The sequence below is a fragment of the Solea senegalensis genome, linkage group LG18 (assembly GCF_019176455.1).
Source record: "Solea senegalensis isolate Sse05_10M linkage group LG18, IFAPA_SoseM_1, whole genome shotgun sequence".
NCBI lineage: Eukaryota > Metazoa > Chordata > Actinopteri > Pleuronectiformes > Soleidae > Solea > Solea senegalensis.
The window spans coordinates 9,993,046-10,009,310 of record NC_058041.1 but is presented as its reverse complement, the minus strand read 5'-3'; the positions used below and the strand labels follow the sequence as shown (position 1 = coordinate 10,009,310).

The 16,265-nt window shown below is 41.1% G+C and overlaps 1 protein-coding gene across 1 annotated transcript; it reads right to left on the bottom strand.

The window, feature by feature from the left end:
• Nucleotides 1-4,427: 4,427 nt before the first annotated feature.
• Nucleotides 4,428-14,902, bottom strand: LOC122759683 (transforming growth factor beta-3 proprotein-like). Its single transcript, XM_044014698.1, has 7 exons — nt 14,070-14,902; nt 9,411-9,574; nt 7,556-7,685; nt 7,320-7,427; nt 6,964-7,129; nt 6,701-6,854; nt 4,428-5,563 (listed from the first exon to the last, which is right to left on the bottom strand). Exons 1-7 carry the CDS (start codon nt 14,407-14,409, stop codon nt 5,405-5,407), a joined length of 1,221 nt encoding a protein of 406 aa, XP_043870633.1. The 5' UTR covers nt 14,410-14,902; the 3' UTR covers nt 4,428-5,404.
• Nucleotides 14,903-16,265: the final 1,363 nt, after the last annotated feature.

The window sequence follows — 16,265 nt, the reverse complement described above, 5'->3', positions numbered from 1 at the left end:
ACACAGACACACACACACTGCAGCACAGCAGGTTTGTATCACACACACGGAGAGAGGACAGTTACGAGGGTCTCTACTTTATCTAGTTCATCTTTCATCTTGATCGCAAATGGTAGTAAAACAGCTTTCTCGATATATAAATATAAATCAGCCAGAGAGTTTGCCTTTGCCTCTGTGGCATCTCATCAACGCATTGTTTCTTTCTTTCTTTTTTTTTTTAATCTCCAAACCAGTAGTCGTTTATGTAATTCACACTTGCAAACTTGGCTCATTTCAGCTCGGGGGATAATAACGCGGCATCCCGATATGAAGGCCGTGCAAGTTATAATCTCACTCTGCCTCTGTCCCTCTCTCTCCGTTCCTCTGACAGTCTGTCTACTCTCTGGCACTCCCTCGTTCCTCTCTTCCCTCTCTTACACACACCGTCCGTCCCCTCTATTATTGGAGTAGTGTCACGGAAACCCACACGCTGCTGTAATATAATGCTGTAGTTTGATCCAGACCTCCCATTCATTTGTTTAGCTATAAAGGTCTATGAAGTTGATATGTGTTTACATATTTGTTCACCCCTTCACTCTTTTCCAGTAACTATGGTCATTGTGTGTGTGTGTGTGTGTGTGTGTGTGTGTGTGTGTGTGTGTGTGTGTGTGTGTGTGTGTGTGTGTGTGTGTGTGTGTGTGTGTGTGTGTGTGTGTGTGTGTGTGTCCGTGCTCTTCCCACTGCTGAGTTACACAACTCTTTCCACCCTGGGGCCTGAGAACTGGTCTGATGTGACCTGATGATTTTATTGCAGCAGCAGTACTTTTTGAGGACTCTCTCTCTCTCTCTCTCTCTCTCTAGCGTACACACACACACACAAACACACACACACACACTTACTTTCTCTCTCTCTCTGTGTCTCTCACTTCCCCCCTCTCATTTTTTTTTTCTTCTCCCTCCACATCTGTTAATCTGCTCAGGGAATAGCAGCAGACAGTTTTCCAAACCTCTGTGCATTTACGTGTCATGCAATTCATCATTGGTAAGTCTTGGAAGAGTCCAAGTTCTGAGAAAGTTAGACTCCAACCCAGAAGTGGACCCTGCACTTGAATCAGATTGTGGCTTGCACATCCAGTAGCTGGCAGCTGGGATTAGGTTTATTGCAGGTTTGAGGTTGGAGTTGGTCATCCTTAGCCCAAAAGGAGAGTGTTCTTATCTGCATCCGAACGCCACCACTGACTTTTCTCTTTCTATATATGAAAGGTCAGAAACAGCACAAGCCAGATTTGTTTTTATTTAAAAAGAAGATGTAATCAAGGTTTTCCTCTTCGCTGCTGATTAAGTTTTTCACCAATTGCCAAATTCTGAATAACGAGACAAACGGTAGCATCACATTTGATGAGCATGTTCCGCTGCTGCTTTATGATCTCCATCTCTGACTGTGAGCGCTTTGCCGTCTGTGTGGTGACCTACTGAACAATGTGGCTCGCCATTCCGGGAGCCAGAATGACTCCCCGCATGAATAGGAAGAGCTAAGCCAATCTACGGTCTGTGCTCGGTGAGGCCTCGGCATCGCGGGCCCATCAGAGCCTGCTTCCATTACACTGACATGGGAAACGATTCTCTGGAAGAATAAACGATATTATCTTAATCTCACTGGGAGTCCACCCAACGAGCAACCGCTCGGTTTGGTTAAGTTCACCGACTTGAAGTAAACAGAGCAATGTGGCCGCAGAGTGGTTGCTCCAGGTTTCCACAATTTAATGCAAATTTTGAACATTTTCAAAAAATTTGGTAAAAGGAAATGTGCATTTTTGTGTTTTTATACAGTACTGTTGGGGTTATTTCACTTAGATGAGCACTAGGTGGCATGTGCAAGTGAGACTGTCTAAACTATGGGTCATATGCAGGAATTTCGACCCATAGGTTTTTACAAGCGCCCCCTAGCAGTAGTATAAGTAACAGCAATCTGGTACCTTGGGTGTGTTGTCATGGATGAGGTTTCCACTGGCAGTTCACTTAATGGGTAAAGCATTGGAAACTTTGGTGTGATTAACACAGGTTCAACTCCTACATTACGCCAACTGGAGATGGTTCACCACCACCTTTTTTGTGGCAGCGTGTGAATGTGTATGGATGATAAGTGATAGACAATGTGCGGTGTGAATGGGTGAAATGGGTGAAAACGGTAGCTTAAAGCAGCTTTGAGTGGTCATCAAGACGAAAAAAGTAAGCGCTATATAAATACAAACCATTTGCACTTTTATTTACATCTTTCCAGTCTGCACTTAATGAAGCATGTGATATTTAAGTCTTTCTTTTTTCAGCGATGTTGGCGCTTATTGAAAATGTGCATAAAAGCGGACTGATGAAAAGCAGCCATGTGTTACTTAACTTGCTGGGCTTGTCTGTTGCTGGGACAAATGAACACATGAACTTGAATAGAAGTAATTGACTTTTGCTGAAGGTTAAAAGTCAATCATGCATGGGACACAGCTGCTCTTTACCAGAACTGTGTGTTTGTTTTGTGAAGCCATTAAAGCTCCAGCCCTGATTTTTAGACCTTGTCATGCCCTCTGGTCTTTGTCTCTCCATCATGGCTCATCTCTGATTGTTTGTGACAGGGAACAATAACGGGCCCACAGAGAAAGGAAATTCTCCCTGCTCACTTGTCAGTACATATTAGCTCATCCTTATGCCCTCTCCTCTTTCCGCTGCTTCTTATCTGTGCGGGGGATTGAAATTCAGTCGCAAACATGACATACATTTGTAACAACGCCCAACACATCCACTTTTTAAAGTGCAACAATTCACATTAGTAAAACTTTTAGGTCATTATTAAGAACAAACTTTGGTTTAGGGTCAAACTGGCTGCTTTTTCTCTTCACTTAAAGTTTATAATGTATTTTACATAAGTCGTCAATCTTGCAGTTCATAAAATCATAAATATTCAAGGATCTTTTACTCTCTGATACAGAATTTTCAGACATTTACAGTTAAGCAATAATAAAGTCGTTATAGTCCAGGTGCTCTGAAGCTCTTTTCCAGGAGGTCAAAGTTCAAACAGAACATTAGAGCTGTACGCCGCTCTGATGAACTAACTAAAAGGATGGAGCGCTGGGTCATGCAGGAGGGGGATTAACACCTGGAAGGTGCAATCAAAATGTGTAAAGCGTAGCTCAGGTTTATGTGTGATTTATACTAACCGTTTTATGAAAAATAAGAAAATAAAAGAGAGGTCTGCACATTAATGCGCTCTGAAAATAAGAGTAATTGCTTTTCGCCTGGGAAAGCTGTTAAGCAGCAATTCCAGAGCAAGCAAAGTTGAATTTATTACTCTGGTATTAAAAAAGAAAAAAAAGGTTGCTGCATGTGCCTGCAGGAAACAGGTGGGACTGGTGAAATTCAACTAAGAAAAATGATGTTTGTATGTAACCAAAACATTACGAGAAAATAGCCTTTTAAATGGCATTTCAATACGGCAGACAAGAAGACCAGTGGGTGAATTAATCATTGCCTAATTTGGAGTGAAATGTTTTCACAGATGTCCGACATGTGATTGTTTTTGTGCGGCTTAAGAAGGGCTCACGCGGGTTTTGCATGTTGTCTTTTTTTTTTTTTTTAATAACGATCACAATCAACAAGTCATCCCAACACAATATCACTGCCCATAAAAACAACAGAAAAAACAAAACAACAACAACAACAAAACATCACCAACTCAGGGTACAGGGTACAGGGATTCAGCATCGCTTTCCTGACTCTGAAAAAATGAGGTCTAACTGTAACATCCTTCTCCCTCGTTATTCCCTGTTGTTCCACTGGGGCTTTACACCGTAAAAGAAGCACCGACACGAACAGACACAGAGCACAGGGAATGAAAGAATGAAAGACTGCAAACACTGCAGTCACTGCAGTCCTGACTGCACATGCACGTGTCAGCTGACTGGAGTGAAAGGTGACAGGAGAGTTGATTAGGATAGTATGATTTAAAAAAAAAATGTTCTCAAGAAAAGGAATAAACAGCTGCATTTTAAATATCATTAGATTTCCAGTCATTGCTGGAAAAGAGTGGTCTGATTTTTTTTTTGATTTTTTTTTTTTCCCCTTTCTGGGAATATTGGACAACTTTTAACACACACACAAAAAAAAACTTTAGTCAAATATGAATCAAATGGAACAGGTCAGACTGATTTGTTCAGGCACAAACACGTTGCACGTTTCTCCTGAAACAGAATGAAAAAAACAAAACAAAGAAAAACAGTACTCTCACGGCATATCATATTAAAAGTGTTCCTACCAATGGAGATGCGTCACTTTCCTCGTCCCAGTTCGTGAAACAATCACTATATGACACGTTGCATAACAGAGCAAATCTGCTATTAATGCAAAAGAAATCCCGTAAAAAAAACTGTTGCATAATACTTTTTTTCTTTTCCAGTATATTCTTTGATGTCCCAAAAATAATCTGAACCTGTTAGGGATAAAAACTTCCAGTGAATGGCAGGCAGTGTGCTCATGGCTACTTTCCATCACTGTTCCTCCCTTGCATACAGGTCCCTTCTTCTTCTCCTCCTCCTCCTCCTTCTTCTCCTTCTCCTTCTTCTTCTTCTTCTTCTTCTTCTTCGTCGTCTTTCTCCACCCATTATATTAGATGCACTGAAAAAAGGGCCATTGCTGCTGGCTGGCCAAAAAAAAAAAAAAAAGCTTGGCTCAACTTCTTTGTTCATTCACTTTCCATTGCAAATCCTACAGGCGTTCTTTCTCTCCGCTCTCCTTTTCCCTGACCACAGCTATGGCTTTGGATACAGCAGCAAGTCTGTCCTTTCTCCTTTTGTGATTGAAGATAATGCCCACTCTTTGAAGGGAAGGGAGCTTAAGGCAAGCCTAAGGAAGAATCCAGCCTGAAAGGACTCTTGAGTCGTTCAGGAGAGCACCATCTATATTTGTGACTATTAACAAAACCGTTCCGAGGCTAGAAACAGGAAAAGCTGCTCTACTGAATGTGTAGACTTGAACTTTGTGGAATATCTGATGCAGCAAATAGAGCACAGAGTAAGTCTCTGTCAGTCGTTGGTAGGTTTATTATATTTAATCTAGCTTTAAGTGCATGGTCCATTTTCACAAATCTAGACGACAATATTTTAAGATCATACCTTGATTTGTAAGACTGTTTGGTCAAAATAACTACGAGTCATTTAGAAAAGAAAATACACAAAGAGAAGAAATGGATGACCTCAAGTTTTAAGAAAATCAAAAAAAAGAAGTTTTACCTCCAGAGTGGTTTTCAGATTTAAGCCACGAGTCCACAGGGTCAGTTTAAGTATTTGTCACAGCTAAGAGTCCAAAGGTCAACGAGCATGGGTTTCGGTCAGTACCTAGTTCAATCAAGCCACACTACTACTGCTGCCTGTCAGTGTCTTTCTCAGCTACACTTGCAGGACTTGACAATCATGTTGGAGAGCTGCTCCACTTTGGGGGTTCGTCCAGAGTAGTAGAGTATAGTGAGAGGTTCCAGGTCTTGGGGAACACAGCAGGGGGCGGCCGATGCCTCTGGATTCAGAGTGTTGTACAGGCTCAGCAACTATGGGAAAAACACACGGGAGAGACCAAAACTCAATTTTCACTTGTATTTACAGTTGTGCAACCCGCGTCTTATCTATGGAGTGATGAAATCTCCATAATTTACTGGCGCATTCAGTGGAACAGTGAGACCTCATGACTGTAAATACAGAGATGCACAAGTCAAAATTCACACGGCGATTTGTGGATGACTTACTAAACAAATAATTTCTCCTTTGTTTCTTTTCCCCAACTTCTCTGGAACATTAAACATGTGCAAAGTGCTTGTCTGCAACTGAGGCAACTGTTCTGTTTTCAGTGGTGTTGTCGCTCAGCCAGAGAAGCTAAAAGTGGCTGAAAGTTTATCTCAAGGTCAAGAATAAACCTCACGGTGTTGACAGTTTTCTTATAGAGACTGTTTCTTCTGTACAAATTATTCACAGAGAAAAGTCAAAAAAAAAAGAAAAAAGCAAGACATTAGTTGCTAATCTTTTCAAGCTGCTGCTTATTTAAGTGGTGGCTCATTGTTTGTGTTCTCTGTCTATTATTAATTATTTTTTTCTGTTTTGTTTTGTTAGTGTTAACAGTATCGGGGTTTAAATACAATACGATGTATATGTGCTGTACCTGCGTGACTTGAACTAATGAGGGAGGAAATCTAGTTTTTGTGTGGAACGTCGTACTCTAACTGAACTGCAGCCTCATCGCTTTGCTCGTGCTTTGCAGGTCCTCGCGATGGCTGTGAGCGAGCGTCCAGTGACGGAGGAGACTGCAGTATTTCACTCACTGACAAGGTAACTAAAGCAACTCTTAAGTCTTTGCACTGTGTCAGTTACTTTCCTGTTTGGCCTGGTGCTTGATACAAGGTTTTTTGCTGAGGTTTTTCTTGGAGTCGCTGTCGTGCCGGGAGACAAACTTCAACAACTCGCTCGCTGCTTTCTACTCACTGCTTCGGTAACAGGGGGCCAAAGTAGGGTATATAGTGTGCATAACATCACATCCAACTCAACTCTTATTTGTATAAGCCATTGTACAGGTACAGGTTATTGTGGGCAATGGAGGAGGTTACATAAGGCCACATTTTGATGTGTTCATTCGTAATATAAAATGCATGAATAAGCTTACAAACAATCAGAAAGTGTTGGGGAATCCTCCTTACCGAGCTGTGTGTTGTATCTGAGCTCCTTAGGTAAGGGCAGGGCCCAGAGCAGTAGTTGGCATCATACCCACTCGGCTCATGGATCCACTTCCAGTCCAAGTCCCGGCGAAAATCGATGTGAAGCTTGCGAACGCAGCAGCTCTCCTCTGTGTTTCTGTGACGGGCAGAAACGCGGCAAGAACAAAGTCATAATAGTTTACGTTCTCTCATGAGAATCTGGTGCATGCACACATAACATAACGGCATTTTCTGTGTGGCCTTACGAGAAACAGTATTTTGTATCCAGTGCTCTCTTGCGTCGGCGCGTGTGCTGAGTGTCCAGGCGGTGAGGGGGAATCATCATGAGGATGAGGTGCGGCAGGACCTGCTCCTTTTTCTTCTTCTGTTGATCCAGATCCCAGCGACTCTGCTCGTCGTCTTCATCCACGCCTTAGTTATTACAGACATGATCAAGACTCCAATTAAACCGAAGTCTACTTGATTCAGTGACTAGGTCAACCTCCATATAATGAATTACCAGAACAATTAAAGACTAAATCATGTAAATTGACAATATGGACTGCATGAAGCATGAAGCATAAATGCTGTAATTATATGACAAAATGTTGTTGAAGGCCACCTTTGAACTTCACCTCCAGCACCTCCTTCTCATTATCAATGATGTCACCGTTTGGGTTGAAGGTGTGGCAGGGGCAGTGCACGCTGATTTCCAAGCCCATGTTAGTTCCTGATGACAAACGAGACCCCAAAAACAAAAAGAAAAGAAAAGTTGTTTCTCAGTTCAAACGTCTGAATCAGCGTTAGGATCTGTGATCGTTTTGGGGCAATAACGAATGACGGTGACCTCAGTCTCACCTCTGTTCATCAGCCACTCCCTCACAGTGTCGGTCACGTCGAAGGTGATCCACTCTGGAGTTCCTCTGGTCAGCACGTTCTTAGCCGCAATGTAGCGCTGCTTTGTGATGTGTTCGTTTGGCTTCACGATCTATATAAATGACATATACATGTAATAATAATTTACGTCTAATAATAATAATACACTACATCTTACGTGTAGACACCAGACGGATTATATAAAGGGGGGAAAAACAATATAAAATAAAATAACAAACGGTGCTAATGGCTTAAGACTGTGTTTATGGCACCGCGATGTCATATTAGGATTTTCCACAATTACCAGCTTAAAGGTCCGGTGTGTAACATTAAGGAGGGTTTATTGGCAGGAATTGAATATACTACCCACAAGTACTGTGTGTTTGTATAATGTGGTAATATTATGGTATGTGAAGGCCACTGTACTTCCCAGACATAACTGGAGGACTTTTTTTGTTACAATCTGCCCCATTAGATCACTTATTCTTACACACTGGACCTTTAACTTCAACGTCCAAGTCGTTATATGATTGGGAAAGTTATAATCAATAAGTGTGAGGCTAAAATAACCCTTGTGCAAAAACTACAGAATTGAACGTTTCTTACAGTTTTCACTTTCAGCCACAGACATTTTTGTTCATCCTAAATATATGTATAAAAAAAAAAGTTTTTAGTTTCATAGCCTTCGCTTAAATAGAAACTCTGTGGTTGCCGCATGTGTTCTGTTGGAAATCTATAACCTATAAAAGTAAATTACAAGTGCAGCTCTTGACCTGTGTCCGCAGCAAAACAGCTCAACAGATGCAGATTTGAACTTGCGATGCACAAAAATGTGATTAACCAGAACAAAATCTCTCAGAAGTGAAATATAACAAGCAGCAGCAACATATTCACCCATGCTGCCAGTACTAAAGCACCATTTTATCTTTCACAGTGTGGTTTTTGGTGCTTTTCACTTTCATACACTTCCATCCATCACTGAATGTGATACTCTTCTCTCTTGTTCTTCCAAAACATTTAAAAGCAGCACTAAAAAAGACTTTTTTCTTGAGTCAAATTAAGGCACCTGCCCGCTGCTGCTGCTGCTGCATAACAATGACTGAGTGTGTGGTTGGGCAACACACTGGTGATGATTCAATGATATTTCAGTGGTGAGATGTCTCTCGTTTCAAATACATATTGTGTAAAAAGAATCCCAATCATCCAAATAGAGAGACACTGCTCTTATTTGCATTATGGTGAAACACTGCAGTGCTGCAAACATTCAGATCTTGCTCCTCAGAAGAGAAAATATGTTTCCATTCCAAAGAAAATCTTTCTGATTTGCACATATTTTGAGAAAAGGACAGTTGAGATGCAAACATTATCAGTTGTGCCAGCTTTGAATCATAGCCCAATCACAATATCTGTCACACTTTATATTTGTATCTTTATATTCCATCTGTAATTGCGAAGGACACCAATGCTTTAAAGAGTGGCTGGCACCTTTCAACACTCAGCAGTCCAGAGCCCATTTTAATTAACTTTTGAGGACTGAATGGTAAAAACCATGATGGATGTGGCCTGCCAGTGCTGCACTAACAGAAACCCTGTCCCACTTCATCTAACACTCTGCAGGCCTGTTGAACTTCTTTGGCTTTTGTCCTGGCTGTTACCCACGCCTCAAACCACAATCTGGTTGTCTTTGGCTCTTTTTGTCTATTAGGGCCTGAACGGATTCTTGGCAGATTAGAATATAATAATAATTTTTTTGCACAGAAAGATTACATCAATGCCTCGACCGCGAGTTTCGCCTTTGATCTATGTGTAAGGTTGAGAAAACTGTATCTTCACACACCTGGTAGAGCTCAATCCTCTGTTCATTCCTCTTGGCATTGAAGTTTGGCACCCGCAGAGCTCGAAACTCGGCTCTGAAAAGGTTGGTCGAGTTCCTTTCCATGGCAGAGACGTTGAAGCGGAAAACCTTGGAGGTGCTGCCTTTTAGGCAGTAGTGCACATCGTCTGGAACACAGAAAATACAAGTTCAGTGGCAGAAAAACAGGCAGAAAAAAAAAACCCAAACGTCTTATCAGATCTGATGCAAAACCAACAGTGTATGTCGACAACTGCCACATCACCTCTAGGCAAAGTTATCACAGAGGCTCATGCATGTAATCTCCTCCATATCTCAGAGATTAAATTTAATGTTTCTCTGGTGTGAGCCCTTTTTGCAGCTGACTATTTATTTCAAGGCCTGAAAGCAAAAAAAACCGGCTAAATGGAAGTGGAAATCACACATCATTGACTTGATTTAGTGACTGTTGTGTCACATCAGAATGTTTAATATGAAAAAACAAAAGCTTTAGAGTCTCTTCATGGCCACATTTAGTGAGCCATGTATAATGAAAAATGTACATATTTGATATTTCATCTAATATTGTGCCACAGCAGCCCGTTTATAGTCAGGTTCTAATCATTTGTATTATTATCACTGATACTTACAAATGACTTCTCATCACTATTTTTTTAAAATTCCTCCTTCTTTGTCATTTATAATTACATTAATATCTGAGGTTCACATTAAAGGCTATGAATTAATATCTGGAAAAGAAGGAGGACAAATCAAAGCCTTAACAATGAATGAATCAATGATGCTTAACCTTCTGAAAAGTGCAGCCATTTGACTTGAAAATTCACTCTAACAGTTACTGTGTTTCGACTTCGGTCTTTTCAGTCATACCTTATTACGCTGTGTTTCAGGCCATCTCCATCACAACAAAAATCTACGTAATACTTATATATTATAATTATAATATAATTTATGGCTTATTGAGGGAAACCGCACTGGTGTCACAATTTACTGAATTGAACTGGGTCTTTAGTGACTGGCACTCAGTTTCTCAGCTCACAGTGAAATGATTAGTGCTGTTGCCCGCCTTATCAGAATTCCTCTCTGTTTTTGTCTATATTTGGTGTAAATGAAAATACTGGAGTTGAAATACCAATATTTCTGAGCCTGCGTATGACATCATCTTCCTGGTCTCTGGGTATCAAAAAACCCCTTCCATCCTCGGTCTCACTGATTGACTTTTTGGCCCCCAAACGCCTGCTGACCATGACGACTGCCCCACATCCCGACTTTTCCCGACTTGGTCGACTTTTGCCAGACTGTACGTGCACCGCGCTATAAAAGGAAATGTTTCTGATATTTGCCGTCCGGCCTCTCGGTGCAGTAATTCGCTAGTCAGCTTTCTGCTGGTTTGTGTTTTCACAGCGCTGCCTCACATCCACCAATAAAACCAATAAGGTTTCTGAGACAGGAAGAAAAGTTGAGTTTGTGGTGTGAATGTGGAAATAATACACAAAGCCTACACTCTACCTCTGCTGTATCACAAAGAAGTAACAACCCAAGGTGTCTTTACAACCACTGACATCACTTTCAGTCTGCTATTTTTGTATGTCAGCGTTTTGATCAATGAATGTGCTTCCTTGCAGTGAATTAGCAGAGAAATTGTATGTCTATAGAGTAATTAAGAAGCTATATGCATTGATCTTGTTAGCTTTGCTTGGCATAACATGGGGGAAAAAGACTAGAGCCTACCAGAACATGGAAGGAACAAAATGCCTTTAAACGTTCATTAAATAATATTGTTATATTATTGTATATAAGAAATGCAGAGTATTCAGTCATAATATTATCGTAATATGTCATCAGAAATTAAGGTAAGATGTGATATTGATACAAAAACAAACGTACACACAGTTTATTCACCATTTTGAATTCAATTTACCGCCTGCAAATGTCGGTTTATCGTTTGTGTTGTGGAAAAGCAATTTTCTACAACACAATAAAAAGAATGAATGCTAAACATTCATACCAGCCTTAGCTTAAATAAAATGAAGTAGTTGCCTTTTGGGCATCTTGGAAGAATGAAATCTATACTACCCATCAATATGTTTAAAACCCGATGCAGAAACAAACAAAGAATGAAGAGGAAACGGCAGAGAGAGTGGAGAAAGGTCACCATAGTTCCCTGAAGTTAGCCTGCAGTCTCACCAGTAGATGTCACTAATTCTTATACACTGGACTTTTCTTTTGTAAGTGAATCATCTCGTGTAAACACACTTGTCATCAGTCTAGTTCCCTTTTTCACACGTGCAGCATAAAACCTGACATTTTCTGACTCAACCTTGGTCTACCTCCTGGAAATACGAGGTTTGGCATAAACAAGAGCTGGTGTGCGAGGGGAGCTTGAAGAGGAGGCACAACAGGAACACCACCAGCATTCACTCACTGTGCATTTCTTACACAATAAGATGCTCTATTCTCACAATTGCTCAATCCGACATAACACAGACTTTGTACTGGGTAGCTGGTGGCATAGAGTCTGTTTAATGTCGGGTTCAACTAATCCAGACATTAGTGTTCACACATCATCCTGCTCTATCTAAAGAAAAAGCAGCAACAAAGGAAGCATTACTACATATAACAATGTAGTAATTCACACAAATCACAATATCTCATTCATTTACTCATTAAATTTTGAGTCAATCTCTCAGATTACGTTTGTTTACTGCCATTTAACTGATTAAGCCATTGCCAGAGTAGAGTTCAGGACAATTAATCTGTGTACTTTAAAAAGCTACTGACCATTTGCATAGCTCTTGTTATGACATCACATTTGACGCTTTACAAAATGCTTAATGTGAAAAAGTAAAATAAGGTAATATTAGGTATGTGTCCATGTAGAAACGATGGCTAGGACACATGTCACTAATTTAATGCAACAGATCAGCTCTGCTAAAGTCTTTCTCTGCCATTTTCCCATTTAAGTCTCAAGTAATCAAGTCATTATTTGGTTCATTAAATGTTGAGAAACGTTGAATGTTTCAAATGATGTTTTGTTTTGTCCACAAACCAAAATGGTAAAAATAAAACTTTCACATGTAAGAAGCTGTAAAATCAGAAAACTTGTTTTAGTTCTTTAAAAATCACTTAATCCATTATGGTTTATCTGACAATGAATTTAGTAATCGATTACTAATCAGTGGTCTTCACTCACACACGCATGCATGTAATCTTACATGTTTGTACCAACACACACACACACACACACTAGTGGTAACTACTACTCCATTATTTTGTGAGATTCAAAACAGAACATCGCTGAGGGGGGAAAATAAGGTCTTTTGAACAACACCTGTTGATTTCAAAGGGGCTGTGATGCAATGGTCTTGGCTTGACTCTCTCACACACACACACACACACTTTTTATCTTTGTTGTGCTTTCTGAGTAATCCAGACTCTGTTGAACCACATGCCGTCAAAGTGTTGACACATGTCCCTCTGCACAGGTTTTCTACTTCCACTTCATATAGCTTTTCAATCCACAGAGGGAAAAAGAAAGTCTCTGATGCAAATTATAGCAGACAAAATCATGGCACCATGAAATCATTTTGTCTTTATGGGGATGGACGCTGGCTCAGTTTCACACTCAATTTAGCAAAGTTAAACCTGAGCGCTGCAGTTAGTGATGTCATCCTCGTGGGCCACCCATGAGGTGATTCACATGCCGAGACATGCAGTGGGGTCACTTAGAGCTCTGTCTCTAATGAAGCATCTGTGGGCTTCAGGCGTCCCCACTCCTGTAAAACCAGACTCTGTGGGAGATACAGGGATCCCCTAATTAGGCTAATGGGGAGGTCCTTCCATCATCTAACTTTTCCTGTCCACCTCTGCTAACTTTTCCTATACTCCTTCCCTTAAAGGCATCCCCCTCTGGCCTGCACGGGCAGATGTCCCTCTCATTTGGGCCTGACTGGAAAGGAAATGGGAACATCTGGGGGAGAGGGACAGGATCCACATAGAAAAGTGTGTGGGGAGGAGGAAGAGTGGAGTCAGGAGTAAGAGTAGGAGGAGGAGGAGGAGGAGAGTGTCTTTCCTGGAACACTGGTACAGGGTTAAAACAGGTTGGTGAGTGTTACAGGAACAAAGCACATCCTCTCGGTGCACACACACATCATGTTCAGTTCTCAGTTTAACAGAATGTGAAGTCGGTGTCAGTTTCTCAGAGAATGATGAAAAAAAGGAGACACTTAAATTAAAAAGTATAGTGGTCATGTTTTAAATTTGTAATGCTACATATATATATATATGTATATATATATGTATATGTATATATGTGTATATATGTATATATGTATATATATGTATGTATGTGTATATATATATATATACATATATTTGTTATAGTATTTTGTAGAAGCCCCAATAATTATTACTAAACCTGTGTTGTTGTTTTTTTTTATTGTCTAAAGTTATTCTTTATTGTGCAGCAGACCAACAGTTACTCAGCTACAAGCTACATGACATAGAAACCGAACCGCAGTCGTGAGTTTTGACGCGTCTGCCTCTCCAGTCGGTGCGTAATTACGCACAATGGATGCCCTGATTACTGACAATCAAGGCACAATAACGTGATAGAAAGTTGGCTGCTCAAGGAGCTGGGATACTTACTGCTCTCTGGCGTGACCATGTCGAATTTGTATATCTCTTTGGCATAGTACTCTGTCTCTGTGTTGTCCTGACCGCAGCTCTGCTGCCGGTCCCTCCCGAGCTGCTCCAGGAGCTCCTTGGTGCTGTTATACAATGCTTGGATTTGATAAGGGATTTTATTCGGTCCGAGGGAGTGTGGAGGATTCGTCAGTCGCAGTTTGCTCAGAATCTGACCTCGTATCGCCTCGACCCGCTTCCTTTTGACGTGGTCGATGTCCACTGTGGCACAAGTTGACAGGCAGGAGCTCAGAGTTGCGCAGTTGAGGAGGAGGACGAACAGTAAAGCTTTGCCCAAATGCATCTTTCTCTCCGCATTTGGTTCGGGTTAGAGTTCGGCAGAAAGGTGCAGACTCGGCTTGGTGTCACTTTGCCTGCAGTTTGAGCTGATTTGGCTTTTTCGGAGCTGTTGATGGGGTGGGGGGGTGGGGGACTCCTCACTTCATTCGTTTTCTCTTGGCAGTCCCTGTTACTGTCAGCAGAAATCCAAGTGTGTTTTCGCCCATTAGACATGAACCGATTCAGAGTCCCGAGCAGAAGAAAGTCTCCCACATATATGAAAAGTATCCAGCACAAATGTCACTGTGGAGAGAAGCGGACTTGTCTTTTGCATTCTTGTGCGCAGTCCTGTGGGTTCACGCTCGTCCCGCAGTTTGACGCGTCTCTCCTCGCTTTCCTTCACATTAAAAACCTCCAGCCTCTTTAATTGAGTTGTCTGCGCGTGAGGATGCGGACCGCAGGCTGTCAGGTTCACGAGGTATATACGACTTTGAGCGCTCGCTGTGGCCTCGCGGACGTTTTATACCGGTTTAGTTTCTGACGTTTGATGGAGGAGGGACCGCAGCGCGAGACCGAGGAGAGACCGGATCATCATCATCATCATCAGCGCTCACTGCGATACACCAGACTAATGAATATGTAAAAGAGGCTACTGTTTAACTTTCTGACCACTCTTTTCACCACGTGCTTTTATGTGAAGTTGGAAAGTTACAGGTTTATCATTAAAGCCAATATTTCTCCTTATTAATACATGTGAGGTGGAAAAAAGACTCTTTCATTGTAATGTTTAAATTAGTACAGTCAGTGTAGATCTTTTTCAGGTCTCCGCTGTTTTATTATGCAGGTTTGGTTGTAGTCTGGGTCGTCCGCCCTCTAGTGGCCAGCTGCAGTACTCCCAGTAATCGACATCTATCTGATCTAATCCAAGAAATTATTTTTCTTTTATTTAGATTACTGTCTCGTCCGATGCAAAGTGCATTCATATTAAATATACATGTGATAATCAAGCTTTTTATTCTATATAGCTTCAAACTTCATGATGTTTGATGATCAACATCAGTCTATTAAAGTAAATGAAGGTGTCTGGATCAAGATTCGGCCTCTGCCGCCGTCTCTTGTTCGTTCACGTTTCGTTTTCCTCACCAACTCCTTTTCAAAGGCAGTTTCTTACAAAGAAATTACGACACAACATTAGCATCTTTGTGGACAACGATCAAAGGCTTTTATAGTGTACAGTTACGTCCCAAAGTGGGAATTATGCCCCTTTGTGTCTGGGTGTTTTCTTGGCCATGTGTCTGTCTTTCTATTTCTGTTGCAGTGTAATTTAAAAGTAAAAGACTTTTGAGTTTTGTTTAAACTTCCAGGGATGTAAATTATGGCCAAAGGGAGAAATGTTTAGATTCTGGTGGTGATGTGGATCTGGAAAACAGAGAGGCCATTGTGGAGGTTTGTGCTTTCTCTGAGTGTTTTCTCTAGTTCTCTTGGAAAAATTAAAACTTGACAAACACAAAGTCTAATCTAAGGGAAATATTTGGCCACCCTGACTTAAATTCAATGTTTCTCTAAAGTTACTTAAGTTGTAAGCAACCATACATAAAACAATTTCAGGGGCTTTGTAGACATAGACTTTTCCATAATTCTAATTTGATTTAATTCACTTTGTGTCTCCTCTTGGACATGGATGGAGCGTCCTCAAAAAGACCCACACACTAGAGGACAACTGCTGTTGTCAGTTGCTGAACTCCGATTACACAAATCCTTTCAGACTTCACATTCTGGCAACGTGGTCGCGTCACAGTTCAAAGGAGGCGACTCTTCCTCAGTTTCCAGGCAGATTTTCCCATGCCCTCTGCAAACCGCCATCCACACAGGATTCATTTT